We start from the raw sequence: 22,501 nt of genomic DNA, 5'->3' as shown, positions 1-22,501 counted from the left end.
AAAGAGTGTGAGAGAATTATTTTTCTCAGCCTCCCCTCAGAGCTCCAGACTCTCATTCTCCTCCTCCATTTTCTTGTATGCTTGTTCTTGACACTTACTAATGAGCTGAAACACACAAACTCCCTACTGGGAGTGGATTTTGAGCAGCCATTAGGACAGGAAGTTCCTATCTCACACCTGGCTGACTGCATGATGGCTGGCTTGCAATTCGGACCTGACGATGTTGGAGAATTCCAATTAATGATTTGCCTCCATGTCCCTTATTTCTGAAGTTTTCATTATTTGTGTCTTCAATCAGCCTTGCAGGAACCCTGAACCCCCATTGAATATTGCCAGAGGGCTCCCCATAGTCATGCTTTCATAAGGATATCATGCCAGTGCCTTTAAATGAGAGACTGGTCAAAGAAAGTCTCTGGTGTGAACTGCTGGAAGGGAACTCTGCACCACGTGACCTAAGGGGCCCAGTGTGAAAGGGGTACCTTCTCTGCCTCCTTCTTCCAGCTAAGCAGTCTCTTAAATACCTGTTGTTAGGACTGAAGATGAAAAAAGCACTGGCATCAGGCATGGGCACAGCCTTCTCCTTGAGGTGCAGCTCAGACATTGGGCGAGGCCGAGGGCCCACAGGCATCTCGGGTTCTTCCTCATCTTCCTCAGCTGCAAGAAGCATTTTCGTTTTTTTTTAAATGCAAAATATAACCCACATTAATGCCGGCAAATCCACGATATACCCAGAACAGTCTTCTCAGTTGTTTCACTCCAAAATAAGCTTCTTTAAATGACTAACTTGAATCTTTCTTGCTATGGCCTAAATCTATTTTCTATTTTCTTATTTTCTATGGACATAGAAAAAAAAGAATGTCCTTCCTCTTGCCGAAGGCTTTTACATACTGAAATACCATTATTATGCCTCTATGAGGATTTCTGGTTCCTAGAGCAAAACAAGTCTTTCCTGAGGTGGCATGTTCCCTAGGTCTCTGATTATTCTTGCTATTTTCCTCCAGTTTATCTGCAGGATTAACACACAGTTGTGGTTTTACTGGTGCAGAGGAGTGCTGGATCACTTCTTATATCTTATAATACCATCTTTCTGTTTACATGTCCTTCATAGGCACTTCCTTTAATTTCTGATTTGCAGAAAGCACAGATTATTTACCATGGAACACCTCCCTAGCCTGTCACTCCCTCCTCTGCATTTGTGCTGGCACCTATTCCCAAAAGTGACCTTTTGACCTCATCCTTATTGAACTGCATCTTATTTTCTTCAGGCCATTCCTCCAGTTTATCAAGATCTGTTTTTCTCCTCTTTGTAAGGCTCTCCACAGAGCCACTGCCACATCTGGAGTTGTGTCTGTATGTATGGACTATGAGCACTTTGATTTACACCAATCAGAAATTGCTCCCTTTCATAATTCAGTGAGGGGAAGATTGAAAAGGCTGAGAATGAGGCTGAGACTCTTGAACTTGATGCCTATGGAGCAGATTTCCAGGCACTGTGCAGATCAGTGAGCACCCTCAAGGAAAAAAATGCAGAGATGGCAAAGTGGTGTGTGAAAGAGAGTCTTCCACCTTCGAGGAGTTGTTCTACCTGCTGAAGTCAGGTGCTGTTTTGCAAATGACATGATAGAATTTTGCTGTTTTGAAGATTCCAATCCTCTGATTAAACCAGCAAGGCAGGAAAAAAAATATTTTAAGAAAGGAGCCTGACAGGTTGGATGCAACTGATTAATCTTCCAGACAATACAATGGAGGAAACTAGTTAAAAAGTTTATTTTGAGTCCATGGAATTAGACTAGTGTCAGAAAGTTCTGGTAATGGACACATCAGAAAGAACAGATGAATCCACAGAGATTCTAATCTAGGTGTCAGGGACAAGAAAAAAGTGGCTTATTCAATGCCTGCTGTTACTACATGCAAATAGGATTCTTTACAATCCCAGAAGCAAGAGTGCAGGTCAAATTCACTTGATAGATTTTTGCAAAATGTTTGTGCTGATATACAGAGAACCTTTAAGTTAACTTAAGAACTTTTTAAGCTGGTCTATTTTATTTTTTTTTACAGCTCACTTTTATATTATAATATATTTTATAATACTCTTTCTACAGGCTTTATTAGTTAAAGAAACATTCCTTCAGAATTACTTTTGTGTATAGTACGTGTAAAAATGGTGTTAACGTTAATGCTCATATTTATATATTACAATACTTTGCACTCACACGTTTTATCTACAGGTTTCAGAGTTGGCTGACAATAAGCAAGGTAAGCAAATTTGTTTATTTTTTAACAGTCCAGAATACTGATGCCCATGATCATGTGAGATATTTGACACTCTTACATAAAAGTCCAATATTCTGAGTCCCTGTTCTGTGCCTTCACTATTGGATTATTCTTTTTCTTTCACTTGGGACGATGCTTAAGAAAACTTTTAAAGGGGTATGGAACAATGCCTCAGGAAAACTGACTCTTAGTTGAAGGATCAACCCAGTGAAGACTCATAAGGGTCATTGCTCATCTCCTCTTTTCCCTCTGTCTCCCACACAGCAAGATATATAGTAATGATTCTGGCAACCACATACCTTCAGACTGGAAAACATATTCAGTTCCTCAGCCATAGATTAAGAATAATGTTCTAAATATTTTTTTATTTAAAGTAGGGTCGAGGGAAACACTGAGCCCCAAATACACAAAGAATACCATGATTACAGCCTCAGCTCAGGTCAGTACCTAAGCTAAGGCACATGCACATCAACTACTGTGCTGCACAGTTGCCAGCATTCGTAGAAGCAAAGGTCAATGTGGCTCTCACAGGTGGGCTGGGCAGCACATCAACTACAATCCAACACTTGTTCTTTGACTGTTTTCTATACCTAAGGTATCTTTGCTTTTAAGAAGTGACCCTTCTAGTCAAGCTTGCCAAAAAATCATAAAGAGGCATGACTCAGAGCTGGCAAGTTCAGATCTAGGTTTGAACTCTCCTTAAGTTCAAGGAAATTCTAATTTGGGACTGTCATCTTTAATTACATTTCATTAGAAAGCTGATGTCCTTTGGTTGTGAGGCCATAAGCACACATGGGCTATCATGCAGCATCAGTGAGAAATTCAATGATGAAGAGTTGTTTTTTTTCTCTACAAAAACCAGAACTCTTGCATAAGGACATTGCTTTACTTCAACCTCCCATGAATCATTCCAAGCTTTTATCTTCATCTGACATTCTGAATTCTTTGTCTGTTTCTGTACTAGACCGCAAGACTAGCTCCCTGTCTTCCTAAAATAAACATAACATCATAGTAATCCTCCTAGTATACACAAATCTCTGGAAGAATGAGTCTCTCTCTCCAACATAGGGAATAGGTGATCTAATTAGCCGCAAGTACATAGTCTATTCTAGGGGCTGAAAGCAACACTGTGCAACAAATAGAGTCAGAAGAGTTTACTGAGAAAACTGGTTGAGGCAGTGGAAACCAATAGGAGATTTAGCAAGGAAGGTTGAAAGAATAAAGAAAAGCAAGTGAAGTGACAATTTCAAATGGTTTCTAAGCATGGGGTTAGGGTGAAGGATGTTTTCAGAGGATGGAATAGTACAAAGCCATGGAAAGGTCACAGGCATCAACAGCTTAAATCACAAACAGAAAATAGGCAGAACCAGCTAATGGCATCTAAGAAACCACAGGGTGCTTGATTCAAAGCACAGCTGAAATGGATCCACATGCAAATGGACAAGGAAAAGGTGTTCCCAGTCAGGCTGTATATGGTTGCACAGCATCTGCTGTAGCACAGCTGCACCGATGAGCAACAGGATTCTGGACTGGTCAGCTAGCTACAGAGAACTGGAAAGGGATACATATGGGCATCGGAAAATTCTTGCAAGTATAGCCTTGCAGCCTTGTTCCCCAGAACTGACTACACCATGCAGATGTGACATGCCACATCAGCTCTGGAGAGGACTTTTGTATTTCTGAGCTTTTTACAACAAAATGGAATAGATGACTATGGTAAATCTGATCTAACAAGGGCTTTACAAAACTTTACTACATCTGAGCCTTATGGTTGGCTTCCATGAACTTTGAAAGAAGCTGCCAGGCAATTTTGTGAGTGGTTAGAGACAATTTTCAGCAAAAAAAGCTAAGATTTTCAGAAGATTAGAGAGAGAAAAATTAACTTCACTGTTCACAAAGCCTTGATAAACAATTCAGGGAACAGGCTTGTTTAGAAATTACATTATACCATGGCAAATAACCAAGACGCTGTTCCTTCACATTTCTCATATTTTAGGTGACAGGCAACCTGATCAAACCTGATTATCCAGTCAAATTTCAGGTTCCATTTAGAAGCATGTAAAACAGGGATTGGCACTCCAAGGCAGGCATGAAAAGTTTTTACTTAATTTTCTGCACTCTAATCCTACGCATGGCTGCAGATAAAATGCCCATGACACAAAATGTAGATGTATTTTTTGTCATATAGTTCACACACTGGACTATATCTAAGCTGTCCTCAGAAGGTAACTGAAACACTGTTCTACCAGTAGAATTCAATTTGCTATATGGGTGGCTGAACCTTCACTTGAAAAACAATATAGTAGTCTGCAAATCCAAGCCAGCTGTGAAACAGCTGTTTTAGTTTGTGCTTCTCGCTGAAGAGACCCCCAAGTCCCTAAGCATCCAGGGATGCATGTCCCGGAAGTGCCTGTGCCTATAGAGGTACTGGGAAGATTAAAGCGAGAGTGATCTGCCCCAGGTAGTCTTAAAACAGTATTGTACGGTGTTGGAACCACACCCTCTTCCTGATAAACGGGCTATAAATATGGATGAATACAAGTATAGCAAATCTGGTGATTTTTTGTACTGAAAATCAAAAGTCATGAACAGTTTTAATTTTTGCTTGTCTTCAGCCCTTGTCCAACTATTTAAAATGAACTGTGTCATTTTCACTTGATCACATCAACATTTTATCAGACATTTATTAGGAATTATGGAATAGAAAAGAATGTGTTTTATTACTATTGCAGCCTGCTACATAGTCATAGGAACATGGAAAGGCAGAGAAGGAAAGGATCACACAAGGCCCTCTGGTTTAAGCCTCTGCAAAGCCAGAACCAGCTAATTACTATATCTAAGCCTTTTCTGCCAGATATGTTTCTAACCTGCTCTTAAGAACATTCAGTGATGCTGGGCTTCCAGAAACACCTTCACAATCTTTTCTAGTCTAAACAACGGAAAATTCTCCCCTTGTGTGAATCTTAAATCTGTTTCTTCTTCATAACGGAGACAATTCCCCTCCTACCTGTAGCAGCTTGCTATGCATATGAAGAGATTTCTGCTGCCTTACATAGCACAAATGACCACATTTCTTCCAGTCTTACTCCTTGCTTCCTACTAGCACTATTGTCACCATGCTCTCCTAGGTGCCTTCCAATTCATTCCCATTTTTCCTAAGCAGTGCATCTGAAATAAGGCAGGTTATCCCAGCTGAGATCTTATCAGTGATGAACAGAATAAAATAATTGCTTTGCTCTGGTTAGCTTTCAATGGCCAGTTAGAAAAAAAACCCAAAACATAAGTGGAATAAAGGATCATGTTTTCACCGTTGATAAATCTCACTACTTGCTTGTCTTTTGAAAGACAGCAAAATGTTGGCAGCTGTTGAGCTTGTGATCACAAGATTCATATTATTTTCTCAAGAACTGCTACTGAACTAGCTGGGACCTGTTTATTCCTGTCTACACGTAGAGCCTGACACTGTCAATTTTATTAAGACCATTTATCCAGTTCCTCAAGAGCTCTTTGAATTCTAATGCTGCCCTCCAGCACATTTCCTATCCTTTCTAGCTTCATGTTATCTGCAAATGTAATATGCATATCTCATCTTCCATCATTCAGGTCATTACAATGAACAGAACTGAACTCAGGATAGGCCCTTGAGTCACTGCTGCACTCAGGGACCTCACCTGGGCCATCACTACTCTCCACATAAAGGCTTTGACCAATATCTCCCCCAATAACCCAGACCATGTTTTTCTAGCCGGCTTATGAAAATGTTTTAAGAGAGAGTTAGAAGCCTCAGCAAAGCTAGAGAATGACATCTACTTCTTTTATTCTGTCTACAAGTCTTGTCAGCCCCTTTTAGAAGAAAATAAGGGTGGTTTGAAGTGATTTGTTCTTGGCAAGTGTATGTTGGCTGCAAGTCATCTCCTTATCTTACAGTCATATAGTTTGTTTTATCATTCGTTCCAGCACTTTTCCAAGAATGGAAGTTGAACTGACTAGCCTACAATTCTTCTGCTCCAACCCCACGTCCCATTAGCTTTCAGGATCTCTTGAAGAAAAACTGCTCAAAGTTCTGAGATATCCTCAATTGATGTTTTAAGCATCCGAGGATGAAATTAATTAGGTCCAACTGACCTGGAAACTAGCCTAATCAAGCTCTAGCTTGATTTATTTTTTTTCCCCCAATTCTGGGTGAGAGCTTATGTATTTTATTAAGAAGTCACACTGTCTTTCTTTAATTTATTTTCAAAGTGCAAAAAGACATTCAGCATTTTGTCTCTCATGAGTATATGTTGTGGCTCTCCCTTGATCACTGACTACTGAGAAAATAGACTGAAAACAAAGACATATGCATATTTTCATATACAGCATTTGGTATATTATTCAAATAAAATATAACTAATCAGTATAGGGACTGCAAAAATCAAGTTCATGCCTGTGCAAACACAGGTGAGTGCATCATCCTGTCCCATTGCAGAGACACCACGTATTCAGCACACCTGCCACCACAGTCTGGCTTTATACGCATTAGCAACTAGAGCTTCTCCTTGTTGAAATAAAGGATTCAGCAAAATACAAGGAAGAAGATAAGTACCTGGTCCTTCTGTTGGGGGATATGGGCTCTTTTCTTCATTTTCATTGGGCTGATAATCATCCATGTTGATCTGACAGAAATGGAAGGAGAAGAGGCAAAAGCTTTATCAGACAAGGCAGAGGGTTTTCAGTTTTTCAGAAACCTGAGCTGTTCATGCTATCACTACAAAGACAGAGCTGGCTGGCAGCAGACCTTACCTTGGTAGCAGGGGGGGATTCTCCATCAGCAGTGATTGATTTCAGCTCAATTTTCTCCTCCTTTGTCTCCTCCTCCACAGCTGTTTTTTCTATCTCCTGTTTCTTTTCAGGACTAGCAGTCCTAATAATTTCACAAGATAAAAAGCAAAGAGTTACAAGAGGTGAAAAGCTGTTTCCATTTCAGGAACTTCATGTAGTACAGCACACACCATGAGAATGATCAGCTGGCTGGCACCTCCATTCTGAGTCCAGCTTACATACCAGCAGCTTCACCTTGTCCTCATCTGAAGGCAAAGGCAGAGACTCTGGTCTAATTCCATGTAACATCTTTTATTTTATAGCTTTCTCAATGACACGTGTTTGTGTGTGAGTGGGTGATTGTGCATGCACATATGGGGATATATGTGCCTGTGTGTTTGTGCACATGCATGTTCTAGGTCCATCAGTAGAGATTTCTTTGTCAACTCAATGGCAAAGGCATGAACCATTGTTGAACCATTGTCAAAGCATTGCCTTGTGCCCTTCCACTAGGTTACCTACAAAAGTTTTGCCCCTCACTGCACTCCCAGAGCCAGGGAGACCTGCTAACTGGCATGCAGGATGAAACAGAAAGATCTGCACAAGAGATCCCCTTCAAGCAGTCTGGAAGATAGTGAACAGAAATAACATTAAGGCAAGGCTTCTCCACTGTTGGCAGCTGGAATGACAGAGAAGCCCTATATCCAGCTTGTGCCTCCTAAGACTCTGCAGAAACACTAAAAGAGTGGCAAGAGAAGAACAGTATGTGGCATCAAAAGAGAAGGAAGCTGCTGAATCTTGTGTCAGGGGAACAACAATCTGAAAATATGCCTTGTGATTCCAAGCCATCAGAAGGTAGCAGGGAGATTCAAATGGGATTGTTTCACACTCATTCTCTGCTGATACCCTGAAAATGTATTAGTCACTCAGACTTCTCCTCTGCTCGCATCATTGCAACTGTGGGGACACCCAGCTCATTACACCTTCTTTTCCTTTAGTTTGAAATATTTTACATAAAAGTTTGTATTTACATAATTCCATACATAATTATATTAATCACATATATGTAATCTACATACACCCACAGAAAAGTTATACCTATATGTTACATATACACATACTTACTTGCACACATATATGTGCATTATGTGTGTGATTATACCCCTAGGAAGGCATGCATATGAGTGTAGGTATGTGTATGCAAATGGTTTTACCTAGCTAGCTTTTTCCTTTCTTTTTCCTCTTCCTCTTCTTTCTGTGCAGATGTTAAACTCTCAGCATCAGCAAGGTTGTCCACAGCAATGGCCAAAAATACATTCAGCAGAATATCTGTTTGTTTGCTTAAAGAAAATGGGCTTTGAAAACTGCAGAACAACATTATGCCAAAGGTTTCTAAATTAAATTTTTTTAGCAACCTGTCATCATATCTCTTGTATTTTCCAAACTTCTCTTTCACACAAGTGTTCAGAATGTGCATATACAGTATGCATAAATCTACATCTTCCATTCAAACAGCTAACACACTCTGCGGGGTTTCCAAAATTTCACAACAAAACAACTGATATATAACATCTAATTCCAGACTTAATTTCAGTTTCTGATTTCCCAAATGGGTCTTGCTTCATGCAACAAATCTCACTGAAGATAAAGGGAATGCTGAATGCTTTTTATTAAAGCACTCCTATTAGAGACCCTCAAATCGTAAAGCACGTGGACTTTTCTGTTTTCACCTAAGTATTGAGTTGAGCAACGTCACTGTAGGAATTCTCTCAGACATGAGTGGATTTTATCGACAGCGAGCACAGCCCCCTCATTAGTATTTCTGAGACAACCAAAACCCATTCATTTACCCTGGGCATTGAAGAGTTGAGCTGACAACTCTGCCATCTCCTAGCAGAGAGTCCATGCACAGCCTGTCATGTCCACATAGTATCCGATGGGAAAGGAGTTACAACTGTTTACTTGTCTTGCTGGTCAGTATTCAGATCTTATGTTACAAATCTGAACATCAGCTTCTGACAGAGCACTGGATCAGGCTGCCCAAGGATATTTTGGAGTCTCCTTCTCTGGAGACTTCAAGACCCATCTGGATGTGTTCCTCTGTGACCTGCCCTAGGTGTTCCTGCTGCAGCAGGGGAGTTGGACTTGATGATCTTCAGAGATCCCTTCCAGCCCCTATGATTCTAAGATTCTTCTATAAATTTTGTGACAGTGGGTCTTATTACACCATCATAACTTTTAAGTAAACCCCAGTTCAAGGCTTAGTCTGGAAATAAAGCCACTCCCCTGTTTCTGCTCCAAGGTCTAATGGCTCCAAAGTCAGCCAACATGTAGAGCTGGCTCACATTTTCCTCTGCAGTTCACAAGGAGATCCAAATTGTAGGGTTTTTTTAAGCTGTCAGGCAGACTGCCTTCCTCGACCTTCAGATAAGTGGAATTGCACCATTTCACTTTGAAGAGAGGGCATGCAGGTCAACCAAAATGTCAGATAACAGGGTTTGAGAGATCTGAATTATGAGGAAAGGCCAGAAGAGCTGGGCTGAGACTACAGGGCAGCTTTATGGAAGAGTCAGTATAAAAAGAAATGTCACCTCTGACACAGGAGGGCCATTCATTCCCATTCAGGGAAGCAGAAACTAAACATGAACAAATTTGGAGCAAACTGAGATACAGAACAGAACCACAGATCTATGTTATATGCAAATTCCTGTGAAAGACACTCACAGCCTAGCAATGCAATATGCCTTGTACCTCCTGGGATATGCACAGTGCCCTCACTTCACCTTGAAGCCAGAGAGAGCTGAAGTTACTAACACCAGCACAGACTGGAAGATAACTGAGCACAGGGTTTTCTGTTTAAAGAACACACAGATTGCAGTAACTGAAATGAAACACAATTCCTGTTAGTTTATACATGAATTAATATATGATCTCACATATATCAATTATGTCAAACATATGTTACTCCTTATTACAGCATTTGTATATAGCATATTGCAGATTATACATATTTTTATTCCACATAAGACTTGGATGAAGGCACACGGAATATAGTACTGAAAAGGCAATTAAAACAAAAATATGCAGTAAGTACAGTAGGCACATAGAGACATTAGTTTCTGGAGAAGACAGGAAAGAAAACATATGAGAGAATTAAGAGGAATGAAAAATAAAAACACTAAACATGTACAGATACTCAATAAAAGCTAGCATACAGAGCTGGCACGTACCTGGCTCGTACAACTGTTTATGTGCCTGAAGACTTAGTACTAGCTAAAATTAAACAAACTTGTTTAACTTTTGTCAGTGCAAAGCCAAAATTCAGACCTAGGGAAAAGGTAAAAATGTTAGGTATGAAATTCATTATTTTCTGACATAACAAAGCAGTAAAGGGTAACTTTAGATTCAGCCCCACTTGGAGAAAGACTAGCATGAAAGGATACAGTTTCCACAAATGAAGAGGATGATGAAGTAAATACAGACCAACATTCCTGGAAAAGAGGGGCCGCCATAAGCCATGATCCCATCATACATCACCGAATTCCAGTCCTCCCCAGTCAGGATCTAAATGACACATTCCCACCAATAAGGGATACAGTGTTAGACCACACAGAGAATTTGAAAACCCCATTAACATAACAAAGATCTCTCCTATCCTAGAGAACAACCCCTCCCCCAGGATGGCTGGACACTCTGGCTGTGTCCATCTAGAAAATAAGTAACGCCCTCCTTCCCCCAGACAGAGAGAATGCAAAGAGGGACTGCGCTCAAAGTGTGAAAATAATAATGAAGTGTCCACTTGAAGAGGATGGCTGAAGCCAAATGGCTGTCCCAGACAATTCTGTTCAACTGTCCCCACCTCTCGCAGGCATTTCCCTCCATGTGCCTGCTGTTTCAGACAGGCTGCACAACCCCTAGTACTGAAGACAGGCCTCAGCACAGCCTTCTCTGCCACTTCCCTTCACCTTGGCTGACCAATCCCAAAACTGCAGCCAGCTTAAAGGCCATTTGATTACTTCTCTGGTGCTGTGAGCAGGTATTTGTTCCCCAGTACTGTGAGGGGCGGGAGGACAGCTGCAGGCTTGGGCTTTGGCATGCAGGTGCTGCCCTGGGAGATGACAATGGCCATTCTCTTGTCCTAACCTGCTGAGACCTGGTGGCCTTACTACATACAGGGGCTTTGGCTTTGGTTTGCCACTTTGGGAGGGAATACACCTGTGCTGGCAGCACAGCATGGCACCTTGCTCCTGGAGCTCTTAGGCTGATGTCCAGCCTCAGGGACTGCCCAGCTGCAGGGAAGGGTGCAGAACCTGCTCTCTGTCTCACCCATGTAAACACAATGTATTGGCCCCATTGGGACCACTCTTGCCCTTACCTGAAACACAGTGAGGAGGGACTGGGGGAAGTTGTCAAATGTACTCCTCCTGGTCTGCATCTCATCAAAGTTAAATTTGCCCCCAAAGAGCTGCATCCCCAGGAGTGAGAAGATGATAATAAAGAGGAAGAGAAGCAGCAACAAGGAGGCAATGGAGCGGACTGAATTCAGCAGTGAAGCCACAAGGTTACTCAGGGAATTCCAGTATCTGGAACAGAAAATAGAGACAGTTAAAATTACTTCAAACCAAGACAGGTACTCATGGACTGCACAGGATATTGGTTCAGTCTGTCTTCTTTATATAAGCAGGCATTTCCAAACACCCTGTTAAGCAGTGAATCATCAATGTGCTTCCCTAAGATAATGAGACCTACTGCAGCTAATGAGTGATTTTACTACCACACGTGTACATACACAATTCCCTCCATCCCCCACCCCCTATGCACACCCAGAAGATTATTGCAGCACTCTCCATCTAAGGCTCTGCGAATCTTTTATCAATATACAGTGACTAGTTCTTGCTGCTTCAGTGAGTTACATTCTAACCAACCTCATTACAACACTCACAGATGTTATGGCAGCCAGAATCCCTCACTCCAGAGAATGGCCTGTAAGTACTAACAAGAGCAGATGGAGAAAGAGTTTGGATGCAAATACAAACTTGTCCAAAATCTGGTGTGTGTGAGTATGTGCTTGGGCTCACTCACAGATAGACATGCCACACTTTCTGGGACTGAGAGGAATGAGCCAGATGTTAAAGGTCCTACACACCCACTGATGATTGTTTTATATGGGTCCTATAAGAAACTACATTTGTAAAGTCCAGCATTTCCTTTGCTCTTGGAAGAACACACCACCACCACTGTGCTTTTTGGTATCAAACCCACTACACTTCCTTGGACAGACTGCAGAACATTTTGGAAGGGCTTAGAGCTAGCTTCAAATAGAGCTGGGTAAGATATTTCCAGTATACTCAGTACACCCACTCACCAGCTGATGAAAATCACCAAAAATCAACAGATGTTTCTTATGTTTTCTGAGGCTGATATAAATTTCTTGGATATGACTAAGCTGAAGTCCACTTAGACCAGTTACTGAGAAAAGGACAAATTGCTTGTGACCTCACACAAAATGACAGAAAATTCAGACTTCTGCTTTTAGAATAACTACCATTCAAGGGACAGAATAGCTAAGACTTGCTCTCCCAGCATATTCATGCTGGTGCCCAGATCAGACTAATGCATGATGCAGAGAAAGGATCTTCTTGACCTCATGGTCCCACTTAAGGGTTCAAAGAGATGTGAGCAGCATTTTCTGCTGCAGCATGTCAGTTGGCTTGCATTCTTTGCCAGCTTGCACGGTAGCCACGTGTTAGAAGAGGGATGTGTTTTTCTGAAGAACCCACCACACTGCCCATGAGTCAGCTTTCACTTTGGTCTTGTAACTGCTCAACCACTCCTAATTTACTGTTTAGTTGGTCATGGCCACTGCTCTTTTAGATGCGTTTGAGACTGATAGAGCTTTTAGACAGGGCAGAAGCGTAGCTGTCATCTTCCAATCACCTAATTTTGAACACACATTACTAGCAAGCTTCAACAGCTTTCACAGGTCAGCAAGCCTACAATGTTTACCTGCAATCTCTAAGTTTTCCTTCTAGCATCATCTCTTGTGGCCTACCACTATGCTTTGAGATCCCAACGTAGTAAAAATCTTCCACTTCTTTCTCCCAAAGCCTGTAACAGTGAAATTTTCTTTCCTTAGAGTATTTTGAATTTCTAGACTTATTTTCCTCAGAGACAGAAGTTCCACTTGAGAAGAATGACAGACTGGTCTAGTGCTCTTGCTCCTCTGAAGAAGCCTGCTCCTTCAACATACTGTTCTGAAGGCAGTGTAGCCATTAGAGAACAAGGTTCTTAAATTCCCAGTTAAATTAATGTTTTTTAAATGTCAGCATAAAAAGAAAAGTTTCCTTATCCCATGGAAAATAGGAATGATTGAGCAGTCCAATCACTTTATGAAGGTTAGCAACCTGATCTGCAGAGGGACACCACCATATTCTCTGAAGCTCAGCAACTGGTTTATCTCCAAGGGCTGAGCTTCAAAGAGAACTGTGATGTTTTCCTTCCAGCTCAGCACTTCAGAGAAAACTGGAATGCTTTAAAGTTTAACTGCAGTGAAAGAGATGAACAATGAAAAACTGCAGAGCAAAGGTAAGGGCATGGAAGCTGTGGGCTCAGTGCCACCAAATGTCCACACTGAATGTGCAATGTAACAGCCTGCTCTATTGGCATTTATCCTTACAGCTCACACACTTTCACTTTGGGAGGTATGGAAAGAAGGAAAATTAATTTCTGATGAAACTTGACTGACTTCAGCGTCCTTAAACCAGAAACTGCTGTGGTCCAGAATATCTCTGCAAGCCTTCCAATGTCAGTCAGGACACATTTTCTAGATCTTTCTCGCAGTGCCCTTAAGACACATACAGTAGAGTTATTACCCATCTGAATAGTCTCAGTGACTTAAAGCTTTAATGCCTTGCTATCTCAAAGCACAACTGCACAGACTTTTATCAGCTCTGTATTTCTTACAAATGGCTCAATACCTGAGATTCAGTTTCTTATGTAACTATCAAACTTAAGGCAATTAACTAAGATGACCTGGTGATAAGATGGGTGTTGTTTTATCTGTGCACTGAGTGCTAGCTAGAAACACAGCATCTTTAGAAAAATAAACAAACCTATCAGCAAAAAGAAAAAAAAAAAAAAAAAGAGAGAGAAAAAGGGAAAAGGAAAAGAGAGGTTTGACTTGACTGTGATGTGAAAATCACAATTTTCTTATCTTATTGTCCTAGACGCCTGAGCTGAGGTTACCATCTGTCACATTAGGTGGCTGCAGAAATAACAAGAACACCCCCTCAGTGACATCTGGGGTTACTCAATGAAACACAAGGCTTTTAAGACAGGAATGGATGAAGCCCAAGCAAAGAAAAAGTCCCACAGTACTTCGCCCTCTTTGGTTAATATACTACAAAGAAAAACCAGTTACAATAAATCTCATGGAACTGCTGGATAGAATCAGAGGTTTTGGAGTGGGAGGTATGAGATGAAGCACTGCTGCTTCCTCAGACTTAGGGAATTACTATATATGTATGTATGCATGTATATACACACACACAAATGAATGTGCTTCTTGACATCTCCCATTTGCAGACCTCAGACCCTTGAGGATGCCAGTGATGAGGCATTGCAAAACCCCAGTGTGTAGGATGTGATTATGATCCCTGTTTCAAAATGCAGAGATGATGCAGAGAAGTTAAATGATTTGTTCAACATCTCACACAAAAGTCAGTTGTAGAACTGGATTATAACTTAATGTATTATTTTATTCTCTTCCCTCTCTTCTCCATTACATGCCACTGTACTAGCAAGCACAGATGCTGAGCTTGAAACAGTAGCAACAGCTGGCAGTTTCATTGTAGGAAAACTTCCCACATTATATGTCCAATATCAAACCACTTTGAAAGCAGGAACAAAAAAAAAGGTGCCCCATGTCTCCTCTCTGGTTAACAGTGACATATCTAGTAGCAAGACATAGGTATAAAGTACCAAATTTCAGTATGCTTTTGCAAACAAATCCGTTTATTTTTAAGTATAAAGCACTAAATATAGGAATTTATAAAAGAGTAAAGGGCTATTTATAAAGAGAAAATAATTTGTCTTATAAGAAAGGAAGATTTTCTGTACAGCTCTGTGAAAATCAGGGAGAATAACCCAAAGAGATTATATTGTCTGCTCATCTAATGTACAAAACTAAAGAATTCTGAAGACTATTTATAATTTTGGAAGAAGTATTTGCTTTTGAAATTCTAAATGTGGGTTCTAAAATGATCCATTGTTCATCTGATTGTGTATTTATTTGTTTCTGTCATGTTAGGGAGCTTTATCTGTGTTTTTCCTAGAAGTGTATCATCTTGATGCACCCTGAATTAGTTTGTGCTTCATGTTTACCATGGAAAACCCATACAAAAATATAAAGATTAAGCTACCTACTGATATACTCTCATCAGAGTAGTTTTCCTGCTTTGTGCCTTTTTAATCCCCTCGATTATCACTATTTCCATCTCCAGTGTATGTCCTAATGTCACTGCTCATTAATACATATTTGACATAAAATATTACACCTGCATCTCTCCTCCCCCTTCCCAGCTTTCCAGGATTGTATCTTTCTGTATTATCATTGTACTCTGGGGGTGTTTTCTACCATTATTGATAATGTGGTCAATAAATCATCATTGTATTTAGAGCTGAGTGAATAACAGAAAATACTGTATATTTCTGGAGAACATCAGACGTAAAAGTTTTGCTTTAACGCCAGAATATTTTCTCCTTCAGTAAGACGTGAGTGGGCCTAAAATACTGCTTTGGAGGCTTGTGTTAGGGCCTTCTGCATGAGGGTGAACTTCACCCACAGAGGGGAAAAATTATGAAGAAAATTATGTATCATTAAAAACCACATTTACATCTGAGACTACTGCAACCTACTTGCCAATATTTTAGGAACAGGAAAGAAGGCTAAATCTGATTAATACATTATTCATTATGAGTTATTCCTCAGCTCTGTGCTTTGCACATAGACCCCTGTGTAAGTTGCAGGAGACTTATTCCAGGTAACATTTGCTTCCATGCAAAACTGTCTTTTAGTTTTGCTGCAGGATGAAGGTAAATATAACTTGTCCTGCTGCTGGTTGGTTTCACTATTACATCTCTGCCAGAAGCTTTACAAATATTTGAGTACTCCAATAGCTCAAGCTTCCAAAAGTATTAATGATATTCTTTTATTGCCTTTCTATTAAAGTTTTCTCTTAGCTAGATTATATATTTTATGTAGGAGTGGAGAAATGTCTTGAAAAACAAAGACCTCTCCAGGATGCTATGTTGAAGCCATGCTTTTATAGCTATTGGTATATTGCCCTGGCTGTATCTGGTTACCCAATGCCTCAAACAGCTACTGGTTTCCTCAGAAACCAGGCCTGGGACTCAGTGATGATAGCTTTCAGACCCAGACATCCAGGAAAAACAGTCACCAGACCAGAGATCCCCACTATTTCTGAAAGGGTAAAGATGTCTTTCTTGCTGGAAACTCTTATTTCCTGGAACAGTTTTCTCTCTTCTATGATCACACATCTAAGCAGACCTGCATTTTCTTCTTTTTTAGTAATTGTATGCTTGCTTTGGTCTCACTCTTCAAGACTGTGAACTGATTTTCTGACTCTGCTATCTGACCCTCAAAACCATCCACCCTGAAAGAGAGTTGAGGCTCAGAAGTTTTCAGGTTAAATCTTGTATGGTGCACAAGTCCAAGCCTGTTGATTTTTTCTGCCTCACAGCTCTGCCATCTTGACTGTCTTCCAGTTCTTGTCGTGTTTTTCTCATGTGCTGTGTTTTTTTGTCTCAAATTCATCAGAAATTTCCTTTGGGGGAGTATGTAGCAATTATAGAGACAATCTCATGGAGGAGCTTGCAGAAAAGGTACCTTTTCACCACCCCAGTCCAGCTTTTTATAAGGTGCCGACTGATGCCTACAAGGAAAAGGCAGGCCCCATGCTACTTTGGGTTAGCACTTGGATAGATTTGTTCCAAGAGCTCTCATCTGGGTAAGTTGAGAGCTGATCTCTCATAAAACCTCCACTCAAGCTGAAAAACTCCTGCCAAACCAAGCTGGGGAAGTACCCAACTGCAGGAAGCAGAGACTGTTTTATAGACACCACTGTGCCTTTATGCAGAGGGAGAGGAGAAAGAAGGAAAAGGAAAAAGAGAGGACACTGGAGTCTAGAAAAGTGTGGCTTCTTCATAAAGCTAATGCTACATGCTGGACTCCTTTGAAGGAGAAGGGCTGGCAACATCCTTTGCCTATAGCTGCTAATGTTGACACTATCTCCCATTAGAGACACTGTTGAGTCTACTGGAGCTGGCATGGGTTCCTTAGCTGAATGTTGTTTTGGCACAAAGTAGTCTTTCAGGCCCCTTTCTGTCAACATAAAGCAATAGAAAAGGTCACAAGCTATCTGTAGTTTTGTTTTCACTTTGTCTTTTGCATGGAAACGTAAGAGCCCCAGCTCAGCTCACGTTATCCTTCCAGATTTCAGTTTAAAAATCTGCATTGCATCAATTGTCTTCAGCCTCCTGCACCAGATTCCTTACCAATCCTGACCACTCACATCAGGGATATCCAGTCTGTACAGCCCTCCCCTTTCTGCCCCAGACTTCAGAAGATGAGGACTATCAACCTAGCACTCTCACTACCCGTTAGTGGTAGAAAAAGTGAAAAGAAGAGGGGTATGAGTGACTTATGCCTATATATGTTGTGCACTGAGCGGCAGCCCTCCTTCATTCCCAAAGAAGCACAGAAGTACCTTGTGATTTTAAATATTCTTAGTAGTCGAACACATCTCAACACAGAAATGCCCAGTGGTGACATGATCTTAGTCTCAACCAGAATTGTTTCCAGGATTCCTCCACACACGATGAAACAGTCAAAGCGGTTGAAGAGGGATACAAAGTAGGCCTGGAGACCAAGACTGTACATCTTCAGCAGCATCTCAGCCGTGAAAAGAGCTAGCAGCACCTTATTGGCAGTGTCTCATGAAAAAAACAAACAAACAACAAAAACAAAAAGAAAGAAAAGAACAAAACCAGAAACAGATTAATGAAACTTAGTCAAAAGTTCATCACAGCGAACCATGAACCCTGTAAGCCTTCTGGGATCAGTCTGGGAGGTTAACTTCATATAAGCTTGGCATAAAGAATGGACTTCAAAAGTGTGGGCAGCTCATCCAGAGAAATGCTTTACAAAGATGCTTACAGAGATTCTTATGTATTGTACATACAGCTGCAATGTATTACACAATCACACAACCTCCATGCCAGGGACATGCCTTCCTGTGCACAACCTCCCATCACACTTGTCATCTACAGATGAGAGTGGGAATAGAAGAGCTGCTGTGCTACCTACTGTTGCTTAATTAAGCTTTTCAGCTGCTCTCACCTCCAGTGAGGATTCAACTGTTCTGCAGGCAGAAGAACTTTACGAATCACTCTTCTTTCCTCGCCTCCCTGGTAACTAGAATTTATCATAAATGCTGTTTCAGGGAAAACTGTGGAGAACCTGTGGTTCCCAGTAGCTATCCATAAACTGAAAATCCAATTGCTGCAAATATATATTTAGCATAAGCTCCCGATTTCACTTACACCCAGTGGAACGCTGCATTGGCTGGAAACAAGGAACTTAAGTTTCTTCCACTGTAGGCAGGTATTTTGTTGTATTGTTTAAGATCATCAACAGACAGAGGACTATTTGCACCTGTATATGCTCCTTTTACATTTTCTGCATCAGCTCCCTTCTCGGCCCCCTTTCTTAACACTGACCATAAAAAACAGAACACAAATCATCCTCTTCTCACCTTGGACCTCTGTGAGCCAGTCTGGCTGGTTGTAGTGTTCAGAGGCAATGGTAAGGGTGTTGAGAAACACAAGGAAGATCACCAACCAGTAGAAAACATTGGACTTGACAGCAGCACGGCACTTTCTTCTGCAGAATCGATTCCATCGGCGCCAGTAGCGACTTGGAAAATTGGAAAAGGAACAGTTCTTTTCAGATAGGGATCCCCAGGCTATTGCAAATCTCTGTCAAGAGAGACTCTACTCTTGATTTATTGTTCAAGAGTGGTTGAGAATAACTTTAAAGTTCACCCTGAGAGATATTCACTGATTCTCATCTGAGTCGACAGTTGTGATCATACTTTCTTCAGCTATTGGGATGAAGTTAGTCCTAAACCAATTTGCAACATTTAGGGGTAAATAAACCTCTTCAAGCAATGTCTTAATCAGATTAAGACATCCATTGCATCTACCCTGAGAGGTTTTTTTAGCCCAGTTCCCACAAAAATAATCCTTATTTTTGTATTTTTATGCTTATGGCCTCCAATGTGACCTTGCCCAGGCTCAGAATAGCGCAATGACAAGACACCTGTTATATCACTATATACCATAGACCTGTGGATTAAGTTCTTGGAGAGATGAGGTCAAATAAAAGCCATGGAATGTTTCCAACATTCAGCAATGTTCAGGATTAAGGTAAATAAAAGGGCTAACTCTGAATAGAAAAAAAAATTGGGGGACCTCAACATCTCACCTTCATGCCTAGAACTACAGATACCATTTGCTAATCAACAGACCTTTTAAAACTTGCCTTGAACACATTCCCTTGTGTCACTGATTTCTGAGGGTAATTACTAACCACAGAAGATATTTAAAGATAATTACACACCTCCTACTCTTCAGAATTTAACTTGCATAGCAACCAGTTTCCAGGCAACACTTGCCACTATATAATAAATCTAATAGTTTTATATAGATATCATATACATATATGTGTGTGTGTGTGTGTGTGCGCATGTGTGTGTGTGTGTCTAAAGAGGCACACACATAGGCAACATTACAGGAAGAAAGAAATTTTCTTGGCCAGTCTTCCCTTATGCATTATTTCCAGTGATGAACTATGGTCATGCTTGAGGCCAGGGTTCAGCATCTGTATAAACTAAAGCCAGGCAATGGCAACTTGGCACACTGGCCAAAAATTTTTTGCAACAACATTTTAACAGGTAATCAAATCCCAGCTCTTTTAGCTATGCACTTTATAAAGGCACCCAGTCTAGCTAGCACAAATGTTTAATAAGGGTTGTGTGTTTTGCAGTGGATTTGAGACATTATCTTCTCAGCTTTTAAAATGGACACAAATCTAGGCATCCCTGTTGTTGTTCAATCATTAGCAATCCCACACACTTTTGTGTGCACTTGTGCACAAATGTGCATGCCCATGACAATGTAATTATACAAGTGTTCTTTTGTGCCTTCACCTACATACAAATAAATCCACAGATTGTAGGAATGTGATCATGTATGCAAGTCTTTGCACAGGGAAGCATATAGACACTATGTAAGCATATGTGCATTCCTGAATTCACATTATTGTTCATTATTTAGGAAGGACAGAGTTGCTCACTTTTCCCAGTTATTCTGAAAATTAATTTAGTTTTCCATAAAACTGACTTTGAAAACAGACTTATGGAGGCAGCTGGGCTCCCACTGGAGAGGTAGAAATTGACTGGAACCTCAACAACCAAGTTCTATTAATTCAGTCAGCTTTTCCAATCAAACCCCACAAATTACCACAAGGGGACTGCTTCCCATTTGCAAAAACTTTAAGTCAACAGAAAAACAAATACCATCAGAAAAACTCCACATGTCCCACAGTGAAAGGAAGCATTTCACAAGTAAGATGCAAACCTCATGAGTCGAAAGATCAAGCAAAATCAAGCAAAGCAGAGTAGTGCAACAAAGTGTAGGAAAAAGAACCTTGAGCTGACAGGGTTGATGTTGATGGATGTAGAATAATTATGTGGTTGAACCATTTTTTTCTTCTGCTTTTATATTTTATAGCTTGAGATATGTAGGTAGCAATCAGATAGGTACTTGTGAGTGAAATACTGTCAGTAGTTCCTGTGCCTTACTTCAGTATGAAGCTTAGAAGAAGGATCTTGATTTTTGATAGAAGACTGACTAAAATCAGACAACTTTAGCAGTATCTCCTAGAATCACCACTGTGTCCCACAGATGCAGGAGTAAATCACCAAACAAAATTGGTGGAAAGGAGGAAAAGCAAAAGTCTGTTTTACTTACCTAAACTTTGATTTTGAGATCCGATGCCTGAAAGATAAAAATTGCCATTAAATTCTGAAGCTGTCCCATATGTCCCAGGCTTTTATGAAAATAGCAACAGAAACAAAGTTAAGCTCAATCAAAATAGATACTGTTTTCCTCTTAAATCCTGTGTAAGTCAATGCAGGCACTGGGCAGGGCTAGAATTCCCTGATACACAAATCCTGATTTTTAGTGGGAGTCATGAAGCAGGAGTCATGCCATGATGGGATTCTACCACCTACAGACATCAATGAACTAGCTTTTTTCTTGGGTAAAAACCTGTCCTAATGCTAGAGATATTCTGTATCTGCTACCAAATTCATTTTTCAAGTATGCATCTTTTTTCTTTTAGTCACTAGGGTTTTTTTCTTGTATTCAAATATTTATGTCTTTATACAGACAGACTTGTTGCTTTCACACATCACCTGTCACTTCAGGATATATAAGCACATTATAAAAGCCTAGGGAAAATAAGGGAAAATAATGCGCTTTTTTTTTTTTTTTTTTCCCAGCAATTGAGGGAAAAACAGTGCATGGTGGATATTTTCAAACTTAGATACTAACACTTGTTTGTCTTTGTTATCTGTGTAAATTGCTTTGAATTCAAAATGGTCTGAACAATAGCAGATTCTGTTGCTATGAATGAAATTTTGGGAATCAAGCATTCCTGAAAATTTGACCGTGTTCCCACTATGAATGTGTTTAAATATCTAATTCCATGCACATGGATTTATTTACTCAAATAATCTCATGGGCTTTTTATGAGAACTGATAGGCAAAGCTGGGGACAGACCTCAGTCCTAGCCCCTGCCTTGCTCTGCATGACACATCCTATGAGGCCTTTGAACTCTTTGGCTGACTTTTAGTACATGCATAATGGGGCAAAGAGAGAAATTAAGGTATGTGGATGCAATGACATGAGTCAGTTGATTTAGGTAGCTGCATGATCCCCTACCAATAACAGAAGAAATGAGAATCTGGGGCATGAGTATGAGCAAGATATTTCTGCTGGATTGAAGCATTTCTTAAGGTTCCCTCTATGATAGGAAAGTGATTCATTGTTGACAACGGTCAGCAAAGGTCTTACAATATTGGCTTAAAAATGGATTCACAGTTAGTAGACATGGGACAAAGTAATGCTCAAAGCATCTAACAGTACTTTCTGTAGCAGTCTTAATAATGGTCATGTTCCTGTTTGAGGACATCAGTCACTGACAAGCAAGTGGTGATGGGTCAGTTCCATATGTGGAAGAGATTTTTGTGATAGGAACATTTCAACAGCAGATGGTCCAAG

General features: G+C 40.5%; 1 protein-coding gene across 1 annotated transcript in view; it reads right to left on the bottom strand.

Annotated features, from left to right (window-relative positions):
* CACNA1C (calcium channel, voltage-dependent, L type, alpha 1C subunit) overlaps positions 1-22,501 on the bottom strand; it is a 414,681-nt gene that overhangs the window by 86,457 nt on the left and 305,723 nt on the right. Inside the window, exons 10-18 of the mRNA XM_009995208.1 lie at positions 21,187-21,213; positions 18,909-19,069; positions 17,862-18,087; positions 11,450-11,657; positions 10,518-10,638; positions 8,289-8,403; positions 7,057-7,177; positions 6,860-6,929; positions 522-654 (exon numbers count right to left, since the gene is read on the bottom strand). Of these exons, the coding sequence (XP_009993510.1) occupies positions 522-654; positions 6,860-6,929; positions 7,057-7,177; positions 8,289-8,403; positions 10,518-10,638; positions 11,450-11,657; positions 17,862-18,087; positions 18,909-19,069; positions 21,187-21,213 (1,182 nt within the window). The remainder of the gene's footprint in view (positions 1-521; positions 655-6,859; positions 6,930-7,056; positions 7,178-8,288; positions 8,404-10,517; positions 10,639-11,449; positions 11,658-17,861; positions 18,088-18,908; positions 19,070-21,186; positions 21,214-22,501) is intronic.

The sequence above is a fragment of the Chaetura pelagica genome, unplaced genomic scaffold, assembly GCF_000747805.2.
Source record: "Chaetura pelagica isolate M959 unplaced genomic scaffold, ChaPel_1.0 scaffold343, whole genome shotgun sequence".
NCBI classification, from domain to species: Eukaryota; Metazoa; Chordata; class Aves; order Apodiformes; family Apodidae; genus Chaetura; species Chaetura pelagica.
This window is presented reverse-complemented; position numbering and strand designations above follow the sequence as displayed.